This window comes from Tauraco erythrolophus, chromosome 20 (genome assembly GCF_009769465.1).
Source record: "Tauraco erythrolophus isolate bTauEry1 chromosome 20, bTauEry1.pri, whole genome shotgun sequence".
NCBI classification, from domain to species: domain Eukaryota; kingdom Metazoa; phylum Chordata; class Aves; order Musophagiformes; family Musophagidae; genus Tauraco; species Tauraco erythrolophus.
This window is the reverse complement of record NC_141484.1, coordinates 1,069,642-1,095,812: the sequence shown is the minus strand read 5'-3', so window position 1 is coordinate 1,095,812 and position 26,171 is coordinate 1,069,642. Positions and strand designations below refer to the sequence as shown.

Below are 26,171 nucleotides of genomic sequence, written 5' to 3'. Positions count from 1 at the left end.
AGCTGCTCGTAGGTAAGAGGAAAGAAAGCACTCACCTCCCTGTTTACTTCTGTCAAGATAGATTGAAACCCTTCGGGCCAGACCTGTGAGAAGACAGGGATTAAGGGGTTGACGCTAAGGGTAAGTCGGTCAGCCAGAGCAAAAAATAATCTTAAAAAGGATTAGAAAAAGCAACTCAAATTAAAGGAAAGAACATAAAAGAAAGCAGAAGCACCCAGAGCAGCGCATGCCTCCGTCCCGGGAGCAGGCACCAGTTCAATCACAGCGTTCCCGGGAAGCCATCGATGGTGGCACTGGTTGTGTGCGAAGCGAGTGTTCTGGCTGGCTGACAGCAGCACAGATTTGACATTTCTTCCTGAACAAGGAGACCATCCTTTGCATGATCTGGTCCCTGTTCTGAAGTAAAACGCATCAGGAAGTGACAGACGGAAATCCAAAATAACTCAGCAACAGAACATGAAGCTTCTGCCACGGAAGGTCCGGGCTCCCCGCAGCGAGTGCCGCTGTACCGGGGGCTCCTCTGCCCTGTACTCCAGGAGACAGCTAATCACAGAATCACAGAAGGGTTTGGGTTGGAAGGGACCTTCAAGATCATCCAGTTCCAGCCCCCCTGCCATGGGCAGGGACACCTTCCACTACAGCAGGGTGCTCAAGCCCAACCTGATCTTGAACACTTCCAGGGATGGGGTAGCCACAGCTTCTCTGGGCAACCTGGTCCAGTGCCTCACCACCCTCAGAGGGAGGAATTTCTTCCTTGGATCTAAGCAGAATGCAGAGAGCGCAAACAACTTAGGGGCACTCCGTTTGAACAACCCCCAAGTCAGCCACAGACACACATTTCCAGCCAGGAGGCAACGAGAGGGCGCTGCGGCACGGCGGCAAACGGGGCAGCGAGAGGCACCTCGGGACAACCCTGGAAAACCTTGCACAGGTAACTCCAGGTATCCTGGGAGAGACCGGGCTGAGCCCTTCGGTCCTCCCCCAGCACCCTTCGGAAGGGAAATCCTGGTTCTCTTTGCTGAACTGGAGAAGGGAAAACACCGCAGGCGCCTGCGACGGCACGCGAGGAGCTGGGGCGGACGAGCTGAGCAGATGGTCTCTGGTCACTGGGAAGCAGCTGGTTACACTTCTGTATTTTTCCAAATTCCACAACTGTTCTGCTTTAAAGGGCAAAGCCATTCCGACCAGGGGATGGTGGCTTGTTCCCCTTTGTCACAAAGAAACAACACAAAACACGGCAGCTGTGTTGAGAACCACGACCGTGGCCACTTGCCGTGCCAGCGCTGCATGCCCAGCCTGCCTGGCAGCATGAGCTCCGGGGTGGACACCGGGCGAGGGGTCTCTGTGCCACCCTGCGAGCTCAGACCGTGCACACAACCTGCAGCCTTCAAACACCCCTTTCTGCAGAAACTGCCAGAATTCCCCAAACCTGCTGTGACACCACAGCTTCAGAGCACGCCAGGTTTGTGTTCCTCCTACCCTGCTCGCTAGAAAACGCTTCGTTTTTCCTGCATCTTTCGAAACACCAGGCCATTAACAACGGGCACTCTGCCCTTTTCTCAGCCCCCTCCACCTCATGCTGGAGATTCCCTGCCACCGCCTTACGCCAGAGCACCTGGTACCAACGCTGCTTTAAACGCCCTCATTCTGATTGAAAGAAACTTTCCTGGTGCATCACGAGTGCAGACCGAAACAAAATAAAATTAAAAAAAAAATTCTCACACAGAAAAAAAGGGTGCCCACACCGTAGTTCGCCAATGCTTAAATAAGACTCACCCACCCTGAGCCTCAAGTCAACTATTCCGTGCAATAAGCAGGTGAAGTTTAACACACTAACTTGGCTGTATCCGCTCGTTTCTCCGACCTCGGCTGCCCACCACAACCCAGTCCTCTACAGAGAGTAAGGGTTCAAGTTCTGTGCCTCACTCCGGTCTGCTCCCCCCTCTCAGGCAGCCCCTGAGCGTGTTACTGTTGACCTCCCAGCACTTGGATAACCTGGGGATGATTTTCAGGCCTCCAAAGGATGTATTTAGGCCTTACATATTCCTCTTTTTTATAAGTGGGAAAACTGCCTAGAAAAGTTAGTGTTCTGGTTGCTGTCAAGAAAACTATTAAATTCAGAGATGAGTACGACACAGGGGAAAAGGGTGGGAGAGGAAAGAAGAAAATCGATAGTAGGAGCGAACAAACTCCAGTAAACTCCTGAGCTCTGCAGCTTCAAAGATGCATCTTCAGTTTTATGAGCCAGTGCTGGACCACAGCTGTGGTCTTGGCAGCAAAAAAACTGTTCAAGGGAGTCTCATTTCCAAGGGGACTTGATCCACATAGCTCTTTTGAAGTGACTACATTTATTTCCTCTCCACAAAGAAAATTGTCCTTTTTTTCTTCCAAACCTCATTCTATCACTCCAAAGGTGAAAGGCAAAGAAATCAGGACTCGGACTTCCTAAGACTATGCAGGAAAGAAAAGGGGAAAAAAAAAAGATATTAAAGATAAAGACTTAAAAGTTCCAACATTCTTGTTTTGGCAATGTAACTATTCAACCCTTGCAGCTCAATCAGCTCTTGCCTCGGCTCCTGCCCTACTTCGCCATGTCCCAGACTGGTGTGACCATCCTTCCTGCTGGATTGAAGGTCCGTAGAGAGCCAGCGCGATGGGCAGGCCCTCTGCCACGGTGAGGGGCATGTCGGAGTGAGCCTGGAGAAGCTCAGCCCTCCCTGACCACGACCGACGGCGCAGCCAGAGCCGATGACCAGGGCGGTCCGGGGCAATTCCCAGTGGTCTGGGTGAGTCCGTTACCAGCACCAAGGAAGGAAGATCCTGAACCCAGGGATGATAACATTAACCAACGTCCTTCAGGAGAGCTGGTGCTGACCAGAACGAACCGCAGACCAACCGAATGACGCTGCAAAGGGCGACTCGAGGTGACTCCTGCCCGCGTTCCTCTCCGCCTACGGAGATCTGGGCCCTTCCCCGCTCGGCGCGTTTCCGCTGTTTTCCTCCTGCTTTTACTGACACCTCTGCGAAGGGCAGGTTTTGGCCACGGCAGTTTTCACAGTACGCTGCAACCCTCCAGCTGCTCAGTTTTGAGCACACACCGCAGCGAGGCACGGAGCCCGAAGTGACCTCAAACCCAGCTCCTCTTTCCTACAAGCCCAGAGACGACCCACGGGGTGCGAAGGAAAACACAGCAGAGCCCAACGTGGCAGCACCAGGCAAACCCAGCGAAGAGCTGAAAGAGCTGCCTCGGGCTCCTGCGACGAACCACGTAAGATCAGAAACGGGAACTGTCAGATTTTAAGGTGCAGATGAGCTATGATGGTCAGCACAAGCCAGAGAACCTCACCCCGCAGTTCCTGCAGCAGTCCCACAGGTGCTGATGGAACCACTGCACACCTAGAGAAGCCTGAAGTCTCAAAGATTCAAGGGACAGAGAATCACCATCGGAGCATTACTACGTTACCAGGTCTCAGAAGGACAAAACATCGTCCTCTAATGTCTTAAAGAGACTTGAGGGTCACTCACACTGGTCTTCTGGCTTTGTCCTGCGTACGCTGGGCGGCAGGGCTCCTTTTCACAGCTTTTTCTATCCAACTTTTCTAACATCCAAAGCAGGTCAATGTCTAACGTGCTGTCCTTCTGCAAGTGTCAGATTTAGATCGCATGTTCTCTTGCCACCTCCTGGCCCACAATAAACAGCGAAGAACAACTGCCAAATTTGAGCTCAGGCTAAAGGAGGTCACAGGTGCAGCATGCAAAGCTGTGCAAAGGCTGAGCAGCCCACCAGAAGGAAAGCAACACGTGAGCGACCATCCCGCCCAAAGGGGAACAACCTCCTGCCACGCCGAGCAGAGCAGGGCAGTGCCCAGTTCCACCGTTTTCTACAGCTCTCTCCTTAGGAACGCTTGGGCAAGACAGCTGCCGTGAAGCTTGTAAAGGACAAGGACTTTGTACCCTTCTGCTCCCCCCAAGAGGCTGCTCTGCTCGTTCTCCAGTGTGTGCAAGGCTGATGTGTTGGGCTTTTTTTTGTTGGTCTGTTTTGTGAGAACTGGAAAAGTAATTCCTCACCAAGGCCTGGCAAAAGGCCATTCCAGAAGACAGAGACTGTTGAACAAGGATGTTACTCATGGTTGAAGTTGAGAAACCCATTTTACTCTCCCCATCCCTAGAAAAAAACCTACTACCACAAATTATTTTTACCCATTCTCTGAACAAAACTTAGTGGGAACCCACCTCGTGTAGTTGGCAGCATGTCGACAGCCCCTGCCAGGCAGTGACCATCTCTGGGTTCTTTTCCAGGTCCGCAAAGTTCTTCCACACTCTGATGGCACCATCATCTTGGGGAGCCCAGAAAAAGAGAACACAATGCAACGTCACTGCTGATGCAACTCTCATAATTACTTGTGCACAACAAAGGAAGAAGAGAAGCAGAACTGTATTCAAACAAACTCCAAAACTGAGAGCGTGACTTGAACTTAATCCTTGTTCTTAGAGTTGGTTTTCCTCTCTAATCTTAAATCCATAAAACCTAAAGCATTGCTCTACCATGAACTGTTCTGGAAGAGTTTTTCTCTTTCCCTTGAATAACACCTGACATTAGATGTTGCTCTGTTTCTTTGACCCTTTCATTTCCTCCAGGACTCGTCTCTGTCCTCCTTGCTTTTGGTGCCGAGAGCCACAAAAGTACCCTGCTAAATACACACCACAACCCCACAGACGAAGCTCAAAGTCCAGCCCATCAGCAGCAAATCTTTCAAGAACATCATGTATTTTTTCAATTTGTTCCCCATCTGTGAAACTTTTGTGCTAAGAATCAATAAACTGAAAAGAAAACGTCCTAAAGGCCCTCTCAGCTCCTCTTCCACCTCTCTTAATGACGCCCAACCTGTACCTTTCAGCGTGACGTTTGAGAAGCTGTTGAAAACACTTGGACTGACAGGTTTAGAAGGGCTCCTCGGGAGAGAAGCGGATCTTACTCACAGCTTTACAGAGCCAGGAATGGGAAAGAGCTCTGTGCTGCCTTACGTGCTGCGCTCCAGAGAGCCGCTTCCCGGGGGGGGGATACACGGACTGGAGAGAAACTCAGAACTACTTGAGAAGTTTAGTGCTTGAAATGAGCCCTGCCTGCTCCAGGCTTAACACAGCACAGGCGACAGAATTTGATTTCTTATACTTTGGTCGCAGCACGATTTCCTCTTCGGCTCTGGACAGCAGCTGTTAACCACCGAAAACGTCGTTGCGGCAGGTTCTGCACAGGAGGAGGCTACTGTGAACTTCCCAGGACTGGTAAAGACTCGGAACGATGTAACAAACACAGCTGTGAGTGCAAGTGGGGTCAGCGAGCGTTTGACTTGTGAGTCATCCGAAAATCCTCGCAGCACCTGCTGAAGCAGCTAAGGTACTGCCAGAAACAACCTTCAGGTTTGATCCTGGAAACGTCTCCTCAGCGCGAGCGGGCAGGGGTGTCCCAGGGGAGGGGGGTCCGCGTGGGCCACGTTCATCGAGGGGAGAGCAAGGGGTCCCGAACAGCTCACGTGGACGTGAAATCTGCCCTCGTATCTGGGGAAATGTTATTACCTGTGGCGGTCAGCAGCAAGGAGCAGTCCTGTCCGTTCAGGTACTCCATTGCAGTGATCCTGGTGTATCGAGGGTTCCCGTTGTGGAAATAGTCCAACTTTTCCCCTTTCTCCCAGTCCCAAAAACTAAGAGAAGAAAAAAAAAAAAAAAATCACATCAGTTCTCGGTCCTCTGTGCAAGCTGGAAAGAGATCTACTCATCACAGTGAAACTAAAAATGATATCCATGGGACACCAATTCAATCTGTTTCTCTCCTTTGGCATTCAGCACCATTTTATCAACAACCTACGTCAACCTTTGGCAAAAGAATCAGGATAAAAGCCCAACTGTCAGGATTCACTCGCGCGCCCTGACCCAGCGCCTCCGGCACAAAAGGACGCGGTGCGACGCCTACGATGCACTCAAGTCCAGGAGGACTCTGTCCCGTCTCCCTGCTCCAAAAGCGGGAGGGATGGCCCTGCAGGGGAGTCGGGGAAAGGAACGGAACGGCGCACGGCAGTGCTCCCCCGCGATAACCCATCCGCACGCTCCGCCGCGCCGCCCCGACTCAGCGGCACGTGCCGCGTGGCAGCGGGTGCCCCGAGACCCGCGGGACTCTCACCAGATGCTGTCCTTGTCGGCCACGGCGATGCAGGGCGTGAACGGGTGGAACTTCACCACGGAGGGGACGCCCGGGTTCCTGTTGAGGAAGATCTGATCATCCAGCCGGGAAATACCTGCAGGGGACAGGAGGCAGCCATGGCTCAGGGTTGGGAACATCCCCTGCGGGGCTCGGACCTCCCCGGCTTCCCGGCGCCACGTGTCACCGCTCTCCTCCTCCTTGCCCAGTTCTCCCCACCAGACCCACTCAACACTTTCCTACTTCAAGAACCTTCTCAGATCCCAGTTATCCGACAGCCCCGACTCCTCTGTGCTCATTGTCTCATGTCTTAAGGTACAAACTGAAAATTGTGGTGAGAAACAAGAGGGGCTTTTGCTTTGGTAACTGCAGACAACACAGCAAACAAGCCCAGAGAAACACCGGTTGGCCTTGACAGAAAAATCAACATTATTTTTTCAAATAGGAAAAACGAAAACTTTTTTTTCCAACTTAGAATAGAGTATTTCATTTTAGCTTTTGGATTATTTATTTAACCTTCCATTTCAGTTCTTTTGAATTTTAGGTTAATTTGCAAATGAAAATTTATTTTCCACGGAGACATTAAAATGACAGTTAAAGACCTTTCCCATCTTTTCTTCAGAAGAGTTTGCTATTCACAAACAGTTTTGGTACCCCTGACACTGCAATTTTTTGGCACAGTATGAATTCATCACACAAAACCACAAGCCCAGGAGACATTTACTCATTTCTAGTTTGTTTTAGAATGCATCCATTTAATCTAATTTTCATTAAAAGCTTGTAAGTCTATTTCAATTCTTTTTAACATTTCACATTTTCTTCTTTTTTTAATGAATACTGGCATTTTAGTCACTCAGGTCAAGCAACCGAATACGAACACTGTCTAGAAAAAGACTTAACTTCTTCAGGCAAGCATGAAAAATCTCCTTCTTTGTATTCAGAAAGATCTCCCCAGCCGTCTCCTGGGCTCCACTTTCATTTCTATATTGCTCTGGTTTATGATATTCTGCAGTTGCACGACGTTGAGCTACTCATTGTACTGACTTGAGCCCAGCAAAGCTCCGGGCAGCGAGGTTCACGCAGGAGGCTCAGCCTTGGGCAGTTCTTCATTCAGCAAATTATTATCCCCAACTCCGCGTGCCCCAGCGAGCATCCCAGGAGAGGACCCCCACCCACCCGCACGGCTCTGCCCGCGGACGCTGCTGGGAGAGGAGCTCCCACAAACGCTGCTCCCCACGGCACACGAGCAGGAATAATTCAAGTATGCAAATTCCTGGGGGAACTTCACTGGGCTCCACTATATTCGAATAAATTCCTGTGCTAGAAGAATTGTGGCCCAACTGCTGCCTTGCAGAGGCGTAGGGAGTCATAAAAAAAAGCAATATCGGGTTCCCGGAGAGCACCCGCTAACGGAAGGCGGGCCTGGGGCGCACGAGAGGGACCCGCCTGAGCACGTGGAGCCACACACACAAGTATGAACAACAAAACGAGAAATAAGGAGAAAGCCATCATTTCCGGAGCTCGGCAGAGCGAGGAATGTGACAGACACGGCTCAGGTGCCTTCGGAGCGCGCGGAGGACAGGTCCAGCAGCTCGGCACGGCTGGTTTGCCACGACCGCCCGTCCGACACATCACTGCGCCAGTCTGCGGCTCTGGAGTTTATCCCACTGCACTCTGCCCTTGAAAAACATACCCTGCAGTGCCCACCCGAACTCTACAGCACAGGGAGGAAAACCCAACGGTAAATCAGTACCCTCTGTTCAGGGTCTCTGAAGGATCGCTCTCACGCCAGCGGCTCTGGCTCTCGGTGCCCGCTGCCATCGGGCACCCACCAAAGAGCTCAGCTGCTGCCCGTCAGCAGAGAGCGCCCGGAGCCAACACCGCGTTGAAAATCGGTTCTTGTGAGCAGGGAAGTCTGCAGGGAAGTCGGCGTTCGTGGGGGCTCTCTCCTCCTCCAGAGGAGTCGTTGCTCTCGGGCCCCTCTGCTCCCCGGCCGGCACGGCAGGTCCCCGGCCCGGCGCTGTGCCCCGGCCGAGCTCACCCGTCGCGACCCACCGCGCCGACGTCCACCGCGGCGACGTGGTTAAGTTTCCAAAGGGAAGGGAGATATTTGACGTCTAAATGGTCACTGCCCTGATGTGGCGAACCAAAGCAGTGAGAACGGAAAGGGGAGCACAACCCCCGCAGCAGCATCGCCCTGTCTGTGTGCCAGGGAGTGCGGGCACCGGCCAACTCGAGGGTGGCACAGGGGCACCGTTCCCAGGGGATTTATGGCTGAGTGTCCCGACTGAGCAGGGAAGCGGCGGGTGGTGCACGCAGGAGGAACTCACTCACCCTTCTGGATGACCTTCTGGGCTTGCTTCCGGACACGAGCGTTGCGCAGAAACCGCCACTCCCGCTCCTTGCGGATCTGGCTCTCCAAGTCATGCTCCTCCGGGATCTTCCAGTGCACCGACATATTCACAACACAAAACAAGAGTAACCATCAAACCCCCGGGAATTACCTTCACAACACACACACACACGCACGTCACACTCAGCCATACATTCTTTAGGGTTCCCAGCTTCAGAGGCAGTAAACGGAGGAGCTCATGGGACCTTATGTTATCAAATACTTAAGCATCTATGGAGACAGGCTGAGAGAGTTGGGGCTGTTCAGCCTGGAGAAGAGAAGGCTCCAGGGTGACCTTATAGCAGCTTCCCAGTACCTAAAGGGGGCCTACAGGAAAGCTGGAGAGGGACTTTTTACAAGGGCATGTAGTGATAAGACAAGGGGCAATGGATTTAAACTGAAAGAGGGCAGATTTAGATGGGATATAAGAAAGAAATTTTTCACTCAGAGGGTGGTGAAGCAGTGGAACCGGTTGCCCAGAGAAGTTGTGGCTGCCCCATCCCTGGAAGTGTTCAAGGCCAGGCTGGATGAGGCTTTGGGCAACCTGGTGTAGTGGAGGGTGTCCCTGCCCATGGCAGGGGGGTTGGAACTGGATGATCTTTAAGGTCCCTTCCAACCCTAACCATTCTATGATTCTATCTTTCTCATCTAAATCTTCCCCATCATCTGTAATCTCTTCCCTTTTTCTTTTCCTTCTGCTGTCCTGTATTTTGTTTTGTCTTTAAGCTGCAGGTGTTTCTCCAAAGCCAATGCCATGGGTTTCTGCAGAGCCACGCGCGTTCAGATCACCCATTGCTGCGCCACACGCGACGGGTCGGTGAGGAACCTCTGCCAACTGCACACCCAGACACCGTCACTCCCCTCCTCTCTAAACAAGGCAAGTCTGACTCTGTTTAGCACTTTTCAGCTGAAAAGAATCACGTAGCAATCCTGAGACTAAAGAGAGAACACAGCTTTGATACAGACAGAAAGCTCAGAAGACATTGAGATCTTTCCTTGCTAATAGATGACTGCAGGCCAAAACAGGCTTTATTTTCAAATCCCTGAGATGCTCAAGTTACCAGCATCACGTTTACTTGTAACAGCAACTGTCTCAGTTTCCCATACCAGAACTGGCTGCAAGAAATTGATGCTCGTGTCATCTTGGTTTGATTCCACACAAACTTCCACCCGAAATTGGACAGAGGCCCTGGAGCAGCATACAGCCACTCTCATCTAGTTTATTTATTTATTCACACCCCATAGCTCCAGGCTTTGGCATACCACCATGGCTTTCCTGCAAAACCCGTCTTCTGGCCAGCGGGTCGGGATCCCACCCAGGGCTGCTGGCAGCTCCTGCCAGGGATGGGGTAAGTCAAGGTGCTGCTCTTAACGACTGGCAGAGATCACAGGTGTTCCCACCCTTAGCCAAAGTACAGGATCAAAAGGAACGAACTCGTACGATCTCATCCCCAAAACCACCACAGGAGTTACGTATGATGCATCTTCCATTTAACGCTTAAAAAATTATCCAGGGTGAGAAGCACCACTGCTCTAGAAACACTCGGATCTATTAAGGAGCTGAGCTACAGGACTCTAATCCAGCTCCTTTTGATGATGGCTGTTCCAAAAGGAGTGACTCCTGGGGAAGGGAGACACAAAAGCCCAAGTCCTTCCACTCCTTCCCCACTCCCCACAAACACACTTTTTTCCCCAAATAAGAAAATACTTAAACCGTCTGTCACTATATATATGCCATCTTCAAAATGCACTATACATTAGAAAACAACTATTACTGAGCTGAATTTCTGCTTCTTTAAAATAAATAAAAATTAAGGACCCCACCCTTCGCCTTTCCTCCTGGAAGAAACCCCACGACGACTACTGCAGTTTTTCAAGAGCACAGCACATCCATTAGCAAGGCAATGACAAACGACGTGAAGCAATAAACAAACCGCAGATAAAATGCATCAAAGGAGATCTGAGAGCAGATCACACCTACACCTTGATGAAAATCCAGCTTCTCTGGGAATAAATTAAAGACAGACCTAAAAGGCCAGGGGAAGGGAAGGAGCAGAATGGTAAATCCTCCTCCAGGCACCCAGCGGCTCTCACAGCTCAGGACTAAGAAACAGGCAGCGGAGTTGAGCGAAGCGCTCTTCCTTCCAGCTCACAACGACCAACGGAGTCGCTGGCTCCTCAGGTCTGAAGAAAAATAACTAACTCTTCCCAAGGAGGCTGAGCAGGCCGTTGTTTTTATCAGCTGATATCAGTAACAAAGATCCCTCCCGGAATGAGATCGCCCAGGGTACGGTCCCGAGACGCTACGGCACCAGCAGCCGCGTGCGGCGAGCCGAGCCTCGGGCAGGGCTGGTGGCACGCTCAGCGCCAGCGGCTGCACCACGACATGCTCTGACGGGAGGACAGCTTCTGCCTCGGCTGCTGAACAGCAGTGAGCAGTAAAGATGCCTTTCCTCTTTACCTATGGAAACGATAATAATTCTAATTCCTTTTTAAGGACTTGGTATACACAGGACTCAGATGCAGCAGAACGCTGCAGCTGAAAGGACGGAAAAGTGCTCCAGAGACTGTGCAAGAAGAAGAGGATTCAGTGAGCAGAGTGCAGCGTGTGTGTGAATCCCGGGGGGAAGGTGCTGGGCCTTCCTCTCTGCGGTCTGGGCAGAACTGGCAATGACAAAATCCTTCTACATCTTGTTAGAAGTGACCTCTGATTGCTTCAGCCGTTCTGGAGACAAGGCGCGTGCTGGGTGGTACATCAGTGATCCGTGGCACGCCAGGTCACCAAAAGGGATTCTTCCCAGAGCCGAGCAGCCCCTGCCCCTGCCCACAGCTCCTGCGGGCACCTGCGCCCCAGCGCGGGGCAGTGGTCACGGCTGGCTCAGTGGACGTTCTCAGGAAAACATTAGGAGAGGTTATCTCACCGCCGTCACCCAGCAGAGGCTCTGCACCAGTTCAGCTAAGTGTGACCCAGGCAATTAGGGCACTTTTGCTAAACGGGCACGGTCCGACCCCGAGCCCTCGGACCATCGCTGCAGGGAGCAGAGCAGGCTGCAGCGCGCAGGCGAATGGCAGCCCTTCCTCCTGCGCCCACGGGCCGGCAGGACAGGGCTGTACGGACCACCCTGCCAGGGGGAGCGACCACCCATGAAAACGTGAACCCCACGGAACATCAGGAAGGAGCTTCTGGTGACAGACGAGCACAGGAGCACGTCGGGATGTGCGCAGCAGAGCCGCGACCTCCAGCCCAGCTGCTGCCAGCTGGAAAACCAGAAATTATTATCCAAAAGAACTATTTAGGCTCATCATTCACGTCTGCCTCCCTCCCAGCCAGTGCCCATCTAAGCATCAGAAAGTCATTTTAGTAAACACCAGGCTGGTTTGGCTGCGGCTCAGCTCCGCTCCAGGCAGAGCTCCCAGAGCTCCGTGGGAGTCGCCAACAGTGCCACGACATGCCACCGATTCCCGACACCTCGGAGCTTCCGCTCAGGCAGAAACCAGTTACGGTTCTGAAAGCTCCCACCAAGCAGCATCATTTGAAAGCCAACAAAGTTTTCCTTCTTTCACACTTTTCCTCTCCCTGGCCGCGGCAGCCCGCGTTCGGAGGGGCGCAGGGAGGATTCACCGGGCAGCTCCCGCAGCAAACACGGATTTTCCCCGGTTCACGTTACGGCACCGATCGCTCGGAAGGCTCCTCCGGGGCTTGGCACAACGGCCAAGACTCAGTGCTGAAGTTAAGGCAGGGATGTATCGGGAAGGATTTCTTACGTAATTCTCACCTTCCAGGATCCTCACCAGCTCCTGCCTGCGTGTTCTGCCAGCCCTGGCAATAACAGATGCCGGCTCCCGCTCTCCGCGGCTCAGGGCTTCCTGACAGCTGGCAACGAGGCTTTCCTGTGCCGCCCGGGCCAAGGCCACCTGCGGTTCGCGGCGCAGCCTTTGCCACGAGAGTTTTTAGGAAGAGGAAAGACTTTTGCAGAGATCAGAGCTGGAGGAGCTGTCTGTTTTTCCTGGCACACCGAGAATTCACAATGCAGTATTTTCTTTCTCCGTTATTTGATTAGATAATCGATAAATCAAATCCGGTACGATGGCTTGAAATTGAGCCAGTGATTTACGCTGGAAATTAATCCCTCAATCTTTCCAGTGGAGGCATTCTCAGAGCAAGGTCTATGAAGCAAAACTAAATTCATAAATTAAATATGACTAAGATGCACTCACAGTCATTTTATGTTTATTCATTACAGGAATAGTTGTCTTGTCTTTCCCTGTTTATGACGGTAGGCAGCATCTCCAAATGAAGCACTGGAATTAAACATCAATGTCATCTTTTTCCACCAGTACTCGGTAGACTTTACTCTTTGCCTTTTTCATGAGGCTGAAGCTCCCCAAAGACAGCAGCCGCCAGCCAGGGCTGTTTGTTCCTTCTTGCTGCAGGAAGAGGATTCAGGAAAGGAGCGTTCTGTGGGAGCTCAGCCACCACCCGAGTCACTGGGCGCCCAGTCCTGCCCGGGGACACCAGCAGCAATGGAGAAACGCCAAGAAAGTTCTCGCAGTGACACCTCCCTGTCCCTTGCACACGGACCACCTGCCCCAGTCACAAAGATACACGTAATTCCCTGTTAGTACAGCGTAACGTGCGAGTTTTCCTGCAGAAACCCTCCACTTGGCCTCTTAAAGCTGCTTGACAGAAGTAATGGGGAAATCAATTCTCCTCCTTGTTTCATCAGAAACACAGGTTTTGTTTTGCTCAAACTTTACCTAAACCAGTGCTGTGAGCACAGCCCGTGCTCAGAAAACTCAGCCCCGGGCAATGAGTATTTCCAAACGAAAACACTCAGGGAACTATTAAAAGAACCATTGCTGTCATACCTGCTCCTGCTCCACCAGTGGAAGCTGAAGAGCCAGACCGCCGTGCACGTGGCAGGCACGGGGGGTGTTAATTCTCATGGTGAGACACTGAACACTCTGGGACTCACTGGGGTGCAGGGGAGCCCTCAATTTCCACGACTCCCCCTCTCTGGCTTCTATAAATCAGTACCAAGAATGCTCCGTATTTTTCCCTCCCTCCCCCAAAGTGATTTTCTCTATTTTATGCACATGAAGTACTAAACCCCCCCCCCCCCAGCTCCCCGTTTGCACACTGAGCCTGCCCTTCACTGGCTGCCTACCGTGATTTATTTCATTAATAAAGACACCCCTCTTCACAGGGAAAAGCTTTCCTTAGAAAGCAGACAAATGTTTTTAATAAGAACTAAGAGATGGAACAACATCCTCCTCCTCTTGTACTCTCTTCTGGACTTGAATCGAGACACCGAAACTCGTCTTGATGAGAGAAAATCCCGGTTTAAGGCTCGACCAAGCCCCACAGGCCAGATGTGTGTCCTAATGAATTACTCTGCTAATGGCATCAGAAGAAAGTTACTGTCACCAGCAGCTGGGGAAGTGGCAGGCAATCGCTTTTCCATCTAGTCTTTCCTCCTGGTGATTCTCTAAAGAAATCAAAGCTACACAGAAACTGGCTGCCACGTAACTAGTTTTCTGATGTCCTTAAACCTGGGGGCAATCACCTCGCCTCGTCACCAAACCATTTAACGTGCGGAAGGAGCCGCGACAGACGGCTCAGTGGCAATTCTTGGAAGAGACAGCACATAAAATGTACCACTTCTTCATCAGTAAGATTTGAATATCAGTGGCTGCACACAAACATCTGTTGTGGAGTTGCTCCGGTAATGGCATTAATACAGACTGCGCATTATTATTCACAGAAATTGCAATACCTCCAAGAAATTAAGCTGGAAGTTGTCACAGTGTGTGCTGTTTGACCCCCAGGGTACCCACAGGTTTGCCTCATCGTGTTTGCTTATAATACGGCGAGGTTTACTGCTTGTTTTTATTTCACACTTAAAATTGAAACGGGATCTTTGGCTAAAAGATTCTGGGAATTTAATAGTTTCTCTTTCCAGTCACTGACGGTCTTTGCTCATCTCTTAAGAGCTCTGTTTCCCTTTTTTCCTAGAAGAAGGCTTCGGTGTATCTCTCGCTTCACATAAAGCCAACTTAGTTACCAGCACACACTCGTAACGAGATCTCAACGGAGATTTGTCACTACCACTCTCATTCTTTGCCATAATAGAACTTCTTTTTTAAAACTTTAAAAACCAACAGTGACACTTCCAAAGTTTCCCCCAGGAAGCCATGCGGACATCCAGTCACTATCACTTTCTCCTTTTTAAATTAAAGGTGTCTCCACAGGGTGCCTGTGAGCAGAGCACAGCCCCGGAGTCACACCAGAGAACAGAGGGAAGCTGAACTTGGAGCCGCGGGTACGTCCTGCTGCCGCGGGGTGTCGGCACTCAGCGTACTCTCTGCTTGTTTTAGCATCATCACAGCCAGGAAATTCAGCTGGAATGTCAGAAAGAAAACCACCTCTCCTTCCCAGCCTCTCACAGCCCCTTCTGGAATAAAGGGCCTTCCTTATTCTATTTTTTATATTAAAAAAATTTATATTAATTCTTACTATAATACAATTTTACATATACAGATAAGCACATTTACAATGAAACAACTCTGCCACGTAACCTGCAACTGTGCAAAACTGGTGGACCTGGACCAACTACAGAACCTCTCCTTGCTCTCACATTCCTTCTCGAACGCGCCCCACGGGTGCAGGGCTTTTCTTTCCAGCCCTGGCCCATCTGTCACTAACTCTTTTCCCCCTCTGATGACTTTTTCCCCTCTTACTGCTGCTCCCCCCGCAGCACGATGCCAAAGTAAGTCCCTTCCTTCCCCTCCCAGACCGAGGGAAAAGGAAGGCCAAAAGAACTCGGGAAGTCAGGACAGCGGCGCTTTTCCAGAGCGGCAGCGCCGTGATTCGGAAGGCGCGCGCGGAGATAACCAAGTATTACCTTCATGACTGGCTGAGCAAAATACTTGGCACTCCAGTCGCAAAACCCCGTCTGCACTGTGGCCGAAATGAAACTTTTGTGTCCAACGGTATCGTCGGCGTCGTCGGTAGTCTGTCCGGAAAGAGAACAGGATGTCAACCCGCGTCCCTCCCACTCACGTGGGCAAGACGCACGCTCAGCAACACCCAGCTTGCCCTCAAGGCATCACCGGGTAGACAAAAGCTCCAACACACGGCCAAGGACATGAAATTTTTTTATGTCTGGCTTTAACATCACCATCATTACATGAACTCTTTGGAAACACGCAAATTCCCTCCTCTGCACAGCGCAAGGCAGAACGCAGCCAGCATATGAATCAGGGCTGAAGCATCAGCGCATCATCAAAATGAAGTCTCAGGATGAGTTTTCTCACGGTCTCCCAAGCATCTGGCACGAGGAACAGTGGAGCAGTGAAGATGACTCAGGATAAAGCACAGCCAGACACAGCTTCGCATCAAGGGCGTATACGGGTGGAATATCTGTTATGAAGCACAAGACATCCAAAAAGAAAACAGAAAGACCACTCCATTCAACCAGGTTTCATCCATTTTTTCCAGAAATATGATCCAGGCTAGCACTGCCATGCCCAGGGGGAGTGAAGGTGTTCCTGCTAAGGCTTCAACTTTTTTTTTTTTTTTTTAATCACACAGAAGAACTGACTCTGCACCTCTGGAAGCTTCTGTAGGATCACGCATTAAAGACAGGCAGAAATGCCCGTTTAAGCGAAGAGCAGCTACTTCTCAGTAGAACCCCCAAAAGCTGTGCCCGCAGACAACGATGCACACACCTCACCGCTCCCGATGGGAGAATCCTTCCCTTGCACAGCACCAGGAGGGAGAAAAGGAGGGTTGATGTCCGCCCCATCACGCTTTGTGCATCAGTACAGGCAGCAGAGCACACTCGCTGCCTTTTCACTTTCCTCTCAGCCACAGAGCCAGCACCAGAAAAATCCTGGGAACGTGCTGAAGTAGAGGGAGAAGTAGACACAAAACTATTGCCAGGCGGCTGAATCCTGAAGAACACTGTTGGTAAGTATAGCCTCTATCTTCACGTGACGGCCAGCAGCACAGCTGAGTGTGCTTGGACTCAACCACGTTCATCCAACGTGACTCATCTGAAGGTGACGTTCAGAATCCTCCGTGCACACTAAAATCTGACTGATTGCTCTACTTGGCACCACATCGGTCCTCCAGCTTCTGTAAATGGAACAATGCCCAGTACCTGATGACTGTCTTTAGAATGCTAAAACGTACGCAAAACTCTTGCCGGCTTGGCTGCATCCTGAAACGAGGAGTCACTGCCGTTCCTCCCAGAGGTCCTCCCAGCTCTGAACTCACCAGCCCTCTCCCAGCAAGACAACCTGTGACGAGCTTTGGTCTTCCCAGTAACACTCTGGGCTCACATCCTCCCTTGTGCACAGTGAAGAGGGGCTGCCAAGTGTGGAGTGGGTCGGAACCGCTGGAAAGAGGGCGAATATTCTGGTGCAGGAGCACCTACCAGTCCCTCGAGAGGAATGCCAGTCTGTATGTTCCAGGAAGAGGAATGTCCCTTTTTTCATCCTTGGTCTCTCCTTTGCTGAGGTTGGAGAAAAAGCATCTGAGGGTCACAGATCTGACTCTGCGTTATCGCTCAGGCAGACAAATGGTAGGGAAAGAATAAACAATCAACTCTGATTAAACACCTCTGAGTAGCAGTAGAAGTGAAAAATGCCCTGTTAAAGCCATAAACCAAAATCTGTCCTGAAGAAAAAAATTTCATCAATTTTTATGTTACTGGTTAGAGGGAGCCAACCTGGAGTTAACAGCAGGTAGAAGCAAACAAGAGATGCAGAAACAAACCACACAGAACAGAATGTGTAACGAAACCCAGCGGAGCGGGAAGCAGCTGGATCTGGAAGGGAAGTCTCTACCTGTTCTGGCCCTTTGTCAAACATCTTCCGTGTCCTGGGGAACTGGTGGGAGTGGGGCGTGTACTGAACCCCCATGTTGCCGACGTTGGCGGGTCTGACCGACGTGATGTCCCGACTGACGGGCTGCTTCGTCACGTCGTTCGTCAGGCTGGAGCTGCTGGTACTGGTGGTTGGAGGTGACCCTCTACGGATCAAAAAAGAGGGAAAGGATTTAGGTGTCACTGGACATGAGACTCTTGCATGTGAATGACATCACATTGCTTCTTTCTGATAAGAGTTATGCTTCCTCTCAAAACCAAAACCAAAAGAACACAATCCCCCACCCCCCCAAATGACATACAAACCCCAAAACAAGTGTCAGCCCTTGACGGTGCCAACTCCACACTGAGGATAAGAAAATGAAGGTTTTGGGAACCTGCAGGTCCAACAGCCACGCTCCCACAGGTCACGACGCATGACCTGGGGCACATCAGCCATATGGCAGCAGGGAGACCTGGGGCACACCGACCAGCCACCATATGGCAGTGGGGAACCTGGGGCACACTGACCAGTCACCGTATGGCAGTGGGGAGATGGAAGTCCCGTCAGCCCACAGGAAAGCATTTTAATTTATGTGTAAACTGAGATTTAACTTATTGCACAGTGACATCGTACTATCAGAAAACATTAAAAATCACATCACTGTGTAGTTCTGGACCCTCCGTGCTAACTGTGAATCGTACTGGTGCACATTGACTATGAGGCCACTAGACCTAAAGCCTGGGGTCTTCTCCTGAAGAGTGGGTTTAGGGAAATAACCAAATTTTCAAATCCTGGCTTCGCTCATACCATTATCCCAATTTCACTGCAGTTTAGGCATCACCTGTTGATCATCAGATAACCCTGGCTTTTATCAGCTCAAAGTGCAGAAAATACAGATCAGACTTCAATGAGAAATTTGGAAGCCACGCAGGTCAGCCCAGAGCCCATCAGCAAAATCAGCAACAGCTGCTCTTGCTTCCAATCCACTTTTAGATAACCAGTGCAGCTCATTACTCTTTGTCCTAAAAAGGAATACAGGAAGAAACTGCCCACCTTTTCCCAGAGCTTTTGTTTCTGAACACCTCACCAGTGCTACAACAAGAAGCTACCGAGACCTCGGCAGGTTCGCTCTCTCTGGTGCCATTAACTGGGACGGCTGCTCGAGCGGTGACTGCCAGGGAGCACCTAAACCACCGTGGCAGCAGTGCTGGAAAGCGAGGCGGGTGCTTACCCCACTTGGTGGATGTGCATGCCCTTGTTGGTGGGGCTGGCGGGGGCCGACTGGGTCAGCGAGGAGGTGTCGAGGATGCGCTGGGGCCGAGCGTTCACTGTCGCCTACGGAGCAAACACAGCAGAGTCCTGAACCGCCAAGCCTGCGAAACGCCGACCGCGGCTGTTTGTTACCCAACACCATTGCACTCCTGGGCTTAGATGGAGGCAAGCTCGCTACCAGCACGCGCGTGGGTGTTCAAAAATGCATATGAAAGAAAGCCCCTGTGCAGCTCCCAACACACAAGATGATTTTGCTACTTTAAGTGAGAAAACACTTACCAGAAAGTGCCCTGCTGCTACTCACAGGGAAATGGCTTTGGCCATCACATAATGCTTTTCCCTACAGCAGCTGCAGCCCACGACCTGTCCCAGCACCTCGAGCCGAGTTGCCGTGGGCAGGGTGCAGCCTCGGGCTCCCCTTCAGCACCCAGACTTCCCCTCCCACCTCGCGACAGAGGATGGCCTTCCTCTCCACAACCATAATTCCAGCATCCATTCCGATCCCGATTTCATGTTCGAGTCAGAACTCTCCCTGCAATCCCACAGCCTCCTGTTGCTGCTCCACCTCCCCTAACGAGCTTTTCCAGAGCTCGTTAGCAGATGCCCTTTCCGGCAGCACCATGTCCGCGCCGATGGGGAAGGCAGAGGGATCTACACCTTTGGGTTGCACCGAGCGCTACAAAACACAGTCCATCCTGCAGAACGGTACCCAGGCACGCAGCCACCAGCTGGAAGGGACCTGCTTCTGAAAGAGCCTGAGGAATCATTATCCTTTCTCCTGGAAAAGTCTCAAACACAGGCTGGGACAGGCAGCGAGACGGCACCACCAGCTCTAGCACCATCCTGCGCTCCCCCAGGCTGAGCACGCTGCTCGCTCCGTGCAAACAAGCCTCCCCTTTGGAAAGGGAGAAAGAAGTCCTCCGTGGCTTACGGACCCCTCTCCTCCTCTTCCACATCACCCTGCCCTCTGGGAATCGTTTGAAATCTCTCACGTACTGAAGTAACTTCTAAAAGAAGCCCCAGACTGGCACAGAAGAGCCTGGAGGGACGAATACGGCTGTCCCGCAGCGCAGACGACTGTCAGCATCTCTTCGAGCACTCCTCGCAGCGCGGCAGCTGAGCTGGGTGCCGGCGTTAGGGCTGGCACCCAGCCGAAAGCTGCCAAGGGGTGAGACCCGCAGCTCCTGAAATGCTTCTGGAGCCTGGACAGCTACCGAGCCTTTCCGGAGCTACTGCCTTTGCCAGGCAGAACCAACAACCACCACCAACAAGAGCATCCATGAACAAGAGCATCCGTCTGCGCTCACAGCCCTCGCGTGCCTGCTGCAGAGACCCGAGTGCTCTGCCTGGGGGACACCCTGCGCTCGCCCTGCAGGAGCCCAGAGGGCTTCTGAGACGACCTCCACCTCTCCCTTCCCCAAGCAGCCCTTCGAGGTTCTCACGTCCCTCACTTCGACGGGCTCGAGCCCTCCTGGCCGTCATCCGGGTGGCTCCGAAGGGCAGGAGCGGTGGTGACCGTCCCCGCACGGCACAGCCGCACCGCGGCAAGCACCGGATCGCCGCGGCCGGGAAGGAGAGTGCCAGGAGCTCTGGTCAGCCTGGCTGCCCTGAGCCGCTTCGGACGAGACAGCCTCCTTGTCCGTGTGATTGTCCTCCTGTTCCCACGGGGGTGGGAGGTCACCCACGTCTCTATCACTCAGGAATGCAGTGGGGTCTCCTACTACACGGGGCTGGGGCAGACAATCACACCACGAGAATGGAAAGAGAGCAGGAAACAATTCAGCAACTAGTGACATACTATTATTCGTAACTAATTTTAATTAGTCACAGAAGGCTCAGTTTTAAGATTCTCACAGTCAGGTCTCTGTCACCTGAAACGCATCAGGTCACCTTGTTTCAGAGCACAGGGACAAGGGCAGGTACCGACGGTTTGCTAAGGGCACACAGAGAGCTGAGCGTGGCAGACAGCCTTCCTTTTCCTGGGAAAAATAAAAAAAGCAATTTCTTTTCTGAAGCAGCGAGCGGTGCGAGGCTGCAGTTCAGCGATATGACTGTATTTTGCCGGAGGCAGCAGCTCCCCATTTCCTGGGGATGTGTTCCTCTGTCTGTCAAATCATCTCTTTTCAGGAGGGGAGACAGTAATTCATAATTTTGCAAATTGACTCCAGGTTAAAAAAAAAAAAGAGCATGCTGTCAGAATTACTTGCTTATGCACAGAAAAGTCTGTACCAAGGAGCGACGTCGTGGAGGATAACTCCTGGGATAGCTCAGCCTCGAGCCTTCCATTAAAAACAGCTGGGCAAGGCACCCTGGGAGGAAGCAAACTTTCCTTCATCAACTGTGATTTCAAAAAGTCTTAAAAGGCCAACGTTGCTTACTGGGTCCTTTTGGTTTGTTTTGGTACAGGCAAAAAACGTGCTTTGGATTTTTAAGACGACCGGGCTGGGAACGAGAGCTGTACCATTGCCATCTGCATCCCAGCTACAAACCACAACACGGCGTGATCCGTGTGATCCGTGTGAAGTGGTGGAACCCGTGAGAACGTCTCACCAGCCCGGGAACCGACGGCGTGTTTCACGCCCAGGAAGCCTGCACGGCTCGGCGGCCGACTCACCGGCTGCTCGCGAAGGCATCGCCCGATCTACAGACCACTGGAGTTCTCCGGCAGACAAAGATCTATACTGGTGACTCCACTAAAACACCTGAATCAGACTGGTCTTGTTTGAAAACACAAATCCTGCATTTAAGTCACACAGTGCCTGGCAAACGACTATTTTACAAAAGCAGACTCTTAAACTGGACTCTTCCCCAGTCACACCACTCTCAGTACTGGTCCCGTGTTCTGCTGCAGGGGGTTGGGAACCACAGCGACACCGCCTGCGTCTAACGCCCTCCAGCCGCCCCGCTGCCCGCGTGCTGCCCCGTCGTGGAACCGCGTGGCGTGACTAACGCCTGCCCGGGACAAAACCCGTTGGAAAGTCACGGAGACCTGAAGCACGGAGCTCGGCGACGTTTCGAGGCTCGGGATTTAGTTCAGCAGAAACAAAGGGGCATTTCGGGCTCCCGCCCGGACGAACAGCCCGCGGCGGAGGAGTTCAGGTCTCGGCAGCAGCCGGCGCCGCCGCACACAGCACCGTGTTAATGTAAGGCTCCAGCTGTCCCAGTTCCAAAAATGAAGCCTTTTGTTCCCTGAATTTTGTATTGATTAGAACAAAAGGATCAAAACCCTAGAATATACAAGTGCTTTACTTCACCTGAAGCAGTATTTTTATTTCATAGAATCATAGAATGGTTAGGGCTGGAAGGGACCTTCAAAGGTCATCTAGTCCAACCCCCCTGCAAGGAACAGGGATATCTCCAACTAGATCAGGTTGCTCAGGGCCTCGTCCAACCTGGCCTTGAACGTCTCCAGGGATGGAGCATCCACCACCTCTCTGGGCAACCTGTTCCAGTGTTCTACAACTCTCATGGTAAAAAATTTTTTCCTAATAATTTTCCTAATTTAAGCGAGAAAATCAGCTTTTGGTTTTATTCAATGATAAAATTCGAACGACAAAACGGAAGACGTGTTGTTTGCAGGTACTCGGGAGGACCGAAGGGCCGGTGGGCAGCATCCAGGCCGCTGCTCCCTTTACATCCAGCAAAGCTCCTTGAGCACCAAGGCAAGATCTCGGGATGCAGTTAGCAACAATTTAATTGTTCCTCATTTGCATTACACATCAGAGTAATGCAAATGAGTCATCGGCCGCAGCTCACAGCGGCGGGGACACGGCGCTCAGGCTGTAAATCCGGGCGGCACCGCTCGCAGCCGGAGCTTCGTCCGCAACGAAATGAACAAAGGCCAGATCATAACCCGGAATCTGAAGCCTTAACTTCCATTTTCGTGAGCTGTTAGTAAGTTTGTTTTTTTTAAATTAAAAAAAAGCCTTTTTAGAGGCCACCCAGGCCAGGTGGTACCGGCAAAAGCGCACGGTCTCTCCGAGGGCGCAGCAGTTAGCCCACCGCGGACACAGCTGCCCAAACTGCTCGACAAGTCGCACACTGAAACACTTTCCTGCTGGATCTTATGACTAAGGCAAAGAAGAACAAATAAGTTTTGTTCACTGAAGCATCCCCAGCCATAAACCTTTGTAAATGGGAACGCTTCTTTTATTATTTTGCAAAACCATTTGAAAAGCCATTGCCGTAGGAAGCCAGGGCGAGAGCAGCTGTCCGAGAAGCAGGGCGTGAGATGCATGACATCCATCCACTTCAGCTTTGGGGCTCCATTCAGCACCAGCACAGTCAGGTCCAAACTTGTCAGAATCGACACAGAATTTACCAAACCAGTCACAACATTCCCTATGGATATCACGATATAACGATCACAATTCCTGCTGGCTAAGCAGACCCATAGCAGTGCCAGTGAAGACGTCTGCAGGGCGCAGCAGCATCTTTATTATCTATCCATCTCCTTCCACCAGCAAGGGAGTAAGATCTGAAAAAATATTTAAGACCAGAAAAGTAGATCTGGTTCCTCTTTATATCCCTTTTAATCCCATAGTAGGAGTAACATTTCATTTTGCAAAGAGCCTTCCAAAACACAAAACTGAAATAGTTTCATGCATCTAGAGCAGAGAGACAGAAATCATTCGCCTTTTCCTTTTCTTTTTCACCTTAGTTTGGCATCTCCAGCCTGACAGAAATTTGCTGTACACCTGTATGATGAGGGAGGGGCTGACCTCATTGTCCCCACTGTCAAAACAATTTTCTCCCAAAACCCAGACTTTACCACTCACTGACATATATAATTAAAATAAATAAAAAGAGTTCAAGCAAGTAACTATTATTTTCTCATTAGAAGATCAGATTTAAAAGCAAGAAATCTCTAAGGCATCAAAATGGTAGTGCACAATGCTGCCATCTCTTACTGCAACTTGAGCTCAGGAGCCTAAGTCTGAAGATTTAGGATTATTCACTGGAAACGGTCAGTAAGAGACGTCATCTGGCATTGCAATGGCTCATGATCTGGATGCTGGAGCAACTAGGAAGCAGGTGGGGAGGACTGCGCTCCGAGAGCTTTCTGACACCGCCGACGGGGCAGAAGGGGGGCAGTTGGTGAGAAGATGTTCTGGGGTGGCCTGGTGCTTCGGTTCGGGTGGAAGGTGAGGGTGCTGCTACGGCTCCCCAAGCTGGCAATTGGGAATCAGCAGTGCCGGCAGCCTCCAGGGACATCTTGTCACCCCTGGAGGATGGGATGTGATGAGGATGGTGGTTTAGGCGGATCAGGCCTGGGTTGAAGAGGTGAGTAGTGGTGGGGTGTCTGCATGCTGACTCACATGTACTAGTTCACCTGGGTTGGAGAGCCGTTGTGGCTTCAGTCTGCAGGCCAGTCCCACTTGCATAATCTAAATCGGTTTGCAAACGGATAATTTAATGAAGTATATTTAAGGTTTCTCCCAGGGACCGATCTAGACAAGTAGACCTCTAAACAAGACCTACTGTCTAAGGTCTGTACCTAATTTATATCCTAAAACAATCCCACGCCCTCCCCCATTTACTCATTTTACTCGATCAAGAGTTCACATGAGTGTTGATCATTTCGAAACGTTAAAAGCTCCTCCTGCAATAGATCCAGACGGAATTCGGATCACTTACCGGAGCCTCCAACGGATCTACTCAGTTCAGTCTGCCTACGCTTGGCCTAAGCATGAAAACAGTTAACACAGGAAAGCCTGACGGACACGCCGGAACGCAGAAGGGCGTACCTTGTAGGCGATGCTGTTGAGAACTTTCATAGCCAAGTCGGAGACGTCGGGATAGGGGTCGGCAGCTAGGTGAAGGAGCACTCTCCAAATCTGGGTATAAACACTGTTGAAACTCACACCTAAAATAATAAAAAAAAAAAAAAAAACAAAGCCGCACAGCACATGACAATCCATCAACTCAAACTCTTTGATCTTATGTGAGAAAATTCATTAGAACTCCAAACATCCCAGTGACATCTAAGAAAACATCAAGAGAAGAGCTCAAAAACCCCTCCATGGGCATTTTGTCTCCATTTTGTCTGTCTTTGTGAACTCTGCGAGGGCTTGTAAAATGAAAGTGAGAGAAAGAAAAATAAATTAAAGACCACCTAAACAAGCTTCAGGCAAACTCCTGGTGTTCTCAGCTCCGAAGCAAAGAATCTGAAAAGGCCAAATGGAAGCCCAGATAACATCTTTGGAGTCAAAATGTTAATGTCTTCTCGAGCTAAAACACTCACCAGTATGAAACCACTGGCTTATATTTTTATGGTTATTTTTATTGCTGTTTTAAGCATTAATACTCAGCATGAATGTTCAGAACAGCTGAATGTTAAAAATCAGGACCTGTACCTTTGGGAAGCAGTAAGCCTCACTCAGACTTTCTTATTGGCATTTGTATCAATTCCTCAACTGCCAATTTGTTATTTAATGAGAATATCTGCAGTTTGGTATTTCAGCAGAAGGGACTGACAGATTCAAAGTGCAAATCAAATTAATAAGCATTTGCAACAACCGACAAAACTCTGCGAACATTTTATTTTGCTGCTTTCAGGCGAACCTTTAATTTGTTATTCTTTCTTCTCACCCTCGCGACGTCTAATAGTTGTAGCACCGTCGTTTGGGAGTTGAGCCGTTTGGACAATATTAAAGTGGTTGCACTAACAAAAAAAAGGAACTAAAGCAGGGATTTCAGATGAGTCACATCAATGGTAAATGACAGATCAAGCTGTTCCTGCATCTCCCTTCGTGTTTCTGGAGGCATCTAAATATAAAGTGTTCAGTTAGAAAAGGTTCCTTGGCCAACGAGCAGCTCCTCCCTTGCGCAGCTGCTGAACCTGATACTCGAACCAACGGACAACTCGGACGGTCCGGCTTGGAACTTTGGCTGAAGAAGGCAGGTGGTGCACGGTAAGAAGCTTCAGGACTACGCGCCCTGCACTTCACGTGCTCGTCTGCCTTAGCCAAGGGGATCTGCCAGAAAATTCCCCAGCACGTGACAAAGCGTTCTGCAAAACGCCAAGGCAACAGCCCAACTCCATCCCCTCGTCTGACCAGCAAAGAAAAGGCTCTCTTACTCAGCTGACATCCAAAGGATTTTCCAAATGCCTCCTACTTACAGAGCTTCACCCAGGAATGTGACAAATATGTGCAACAGCACCACTTGGACAGTGCTGCCCGTTTGCTGGGGCTCCCTATAGAACAGAGCCGAACGGCCAAGCCTGACCCTTCCAAGGGAGGTAAGACACAGGGCCCGACAAAGGCACAACGGTGTCAAACCCGCCCAGGAAAAATGAAGTTGATAATCTGAGAAAGCAATAACTGTCAAAGCATGACAGAGCCGAAGGGCGCTGATCTGTCCTTTGGTTTGTGCCAGCTGAGGACAGAGCCAAACCGTACGAAACCGGGCAACGCGTGAGCGCGGCGAGCGTGA

General features: G+C 51.0%; 1 protein-coding gene across 1 annotated transcript in view; it reads right to left on the bottom strand.

The window, feature by feature from the left end:
- The window catches only part of RPTOR (regulatory associated protein of MTOR complex 1), a 141,461-nt gene that overhangs the window by 15,388 nt on the left and 99,902 nt on the right, over positions 1 to 26,171 (bottom strand). The window contains 9 exon segments of the mRNA XM_086623876.1: positions 4,234 to 4,257; positions 4,260 to 4,337; positions 5,578 to 5,702; positions 6,179 to 6,293; positions 8,531 to 8,636; positions 15,494 to 15,604; positions 17,442 to 17,625; positions 18,694 to 18,797; positions 24,482 to 24,600. Coding sequence (XP_086480002.1) covers positions 4,234 to 4,257; positions 4,260 to 4,337; positions 5,578 to 5,702; positions 6,179 to 6,293; positions 8,531 to 8,636; positions 15,494 to 15,604; positions 17,442 to 17,625; positions 18,694 to 18,797; positions 24,482 to 24,600 — 966 coding nt within the window.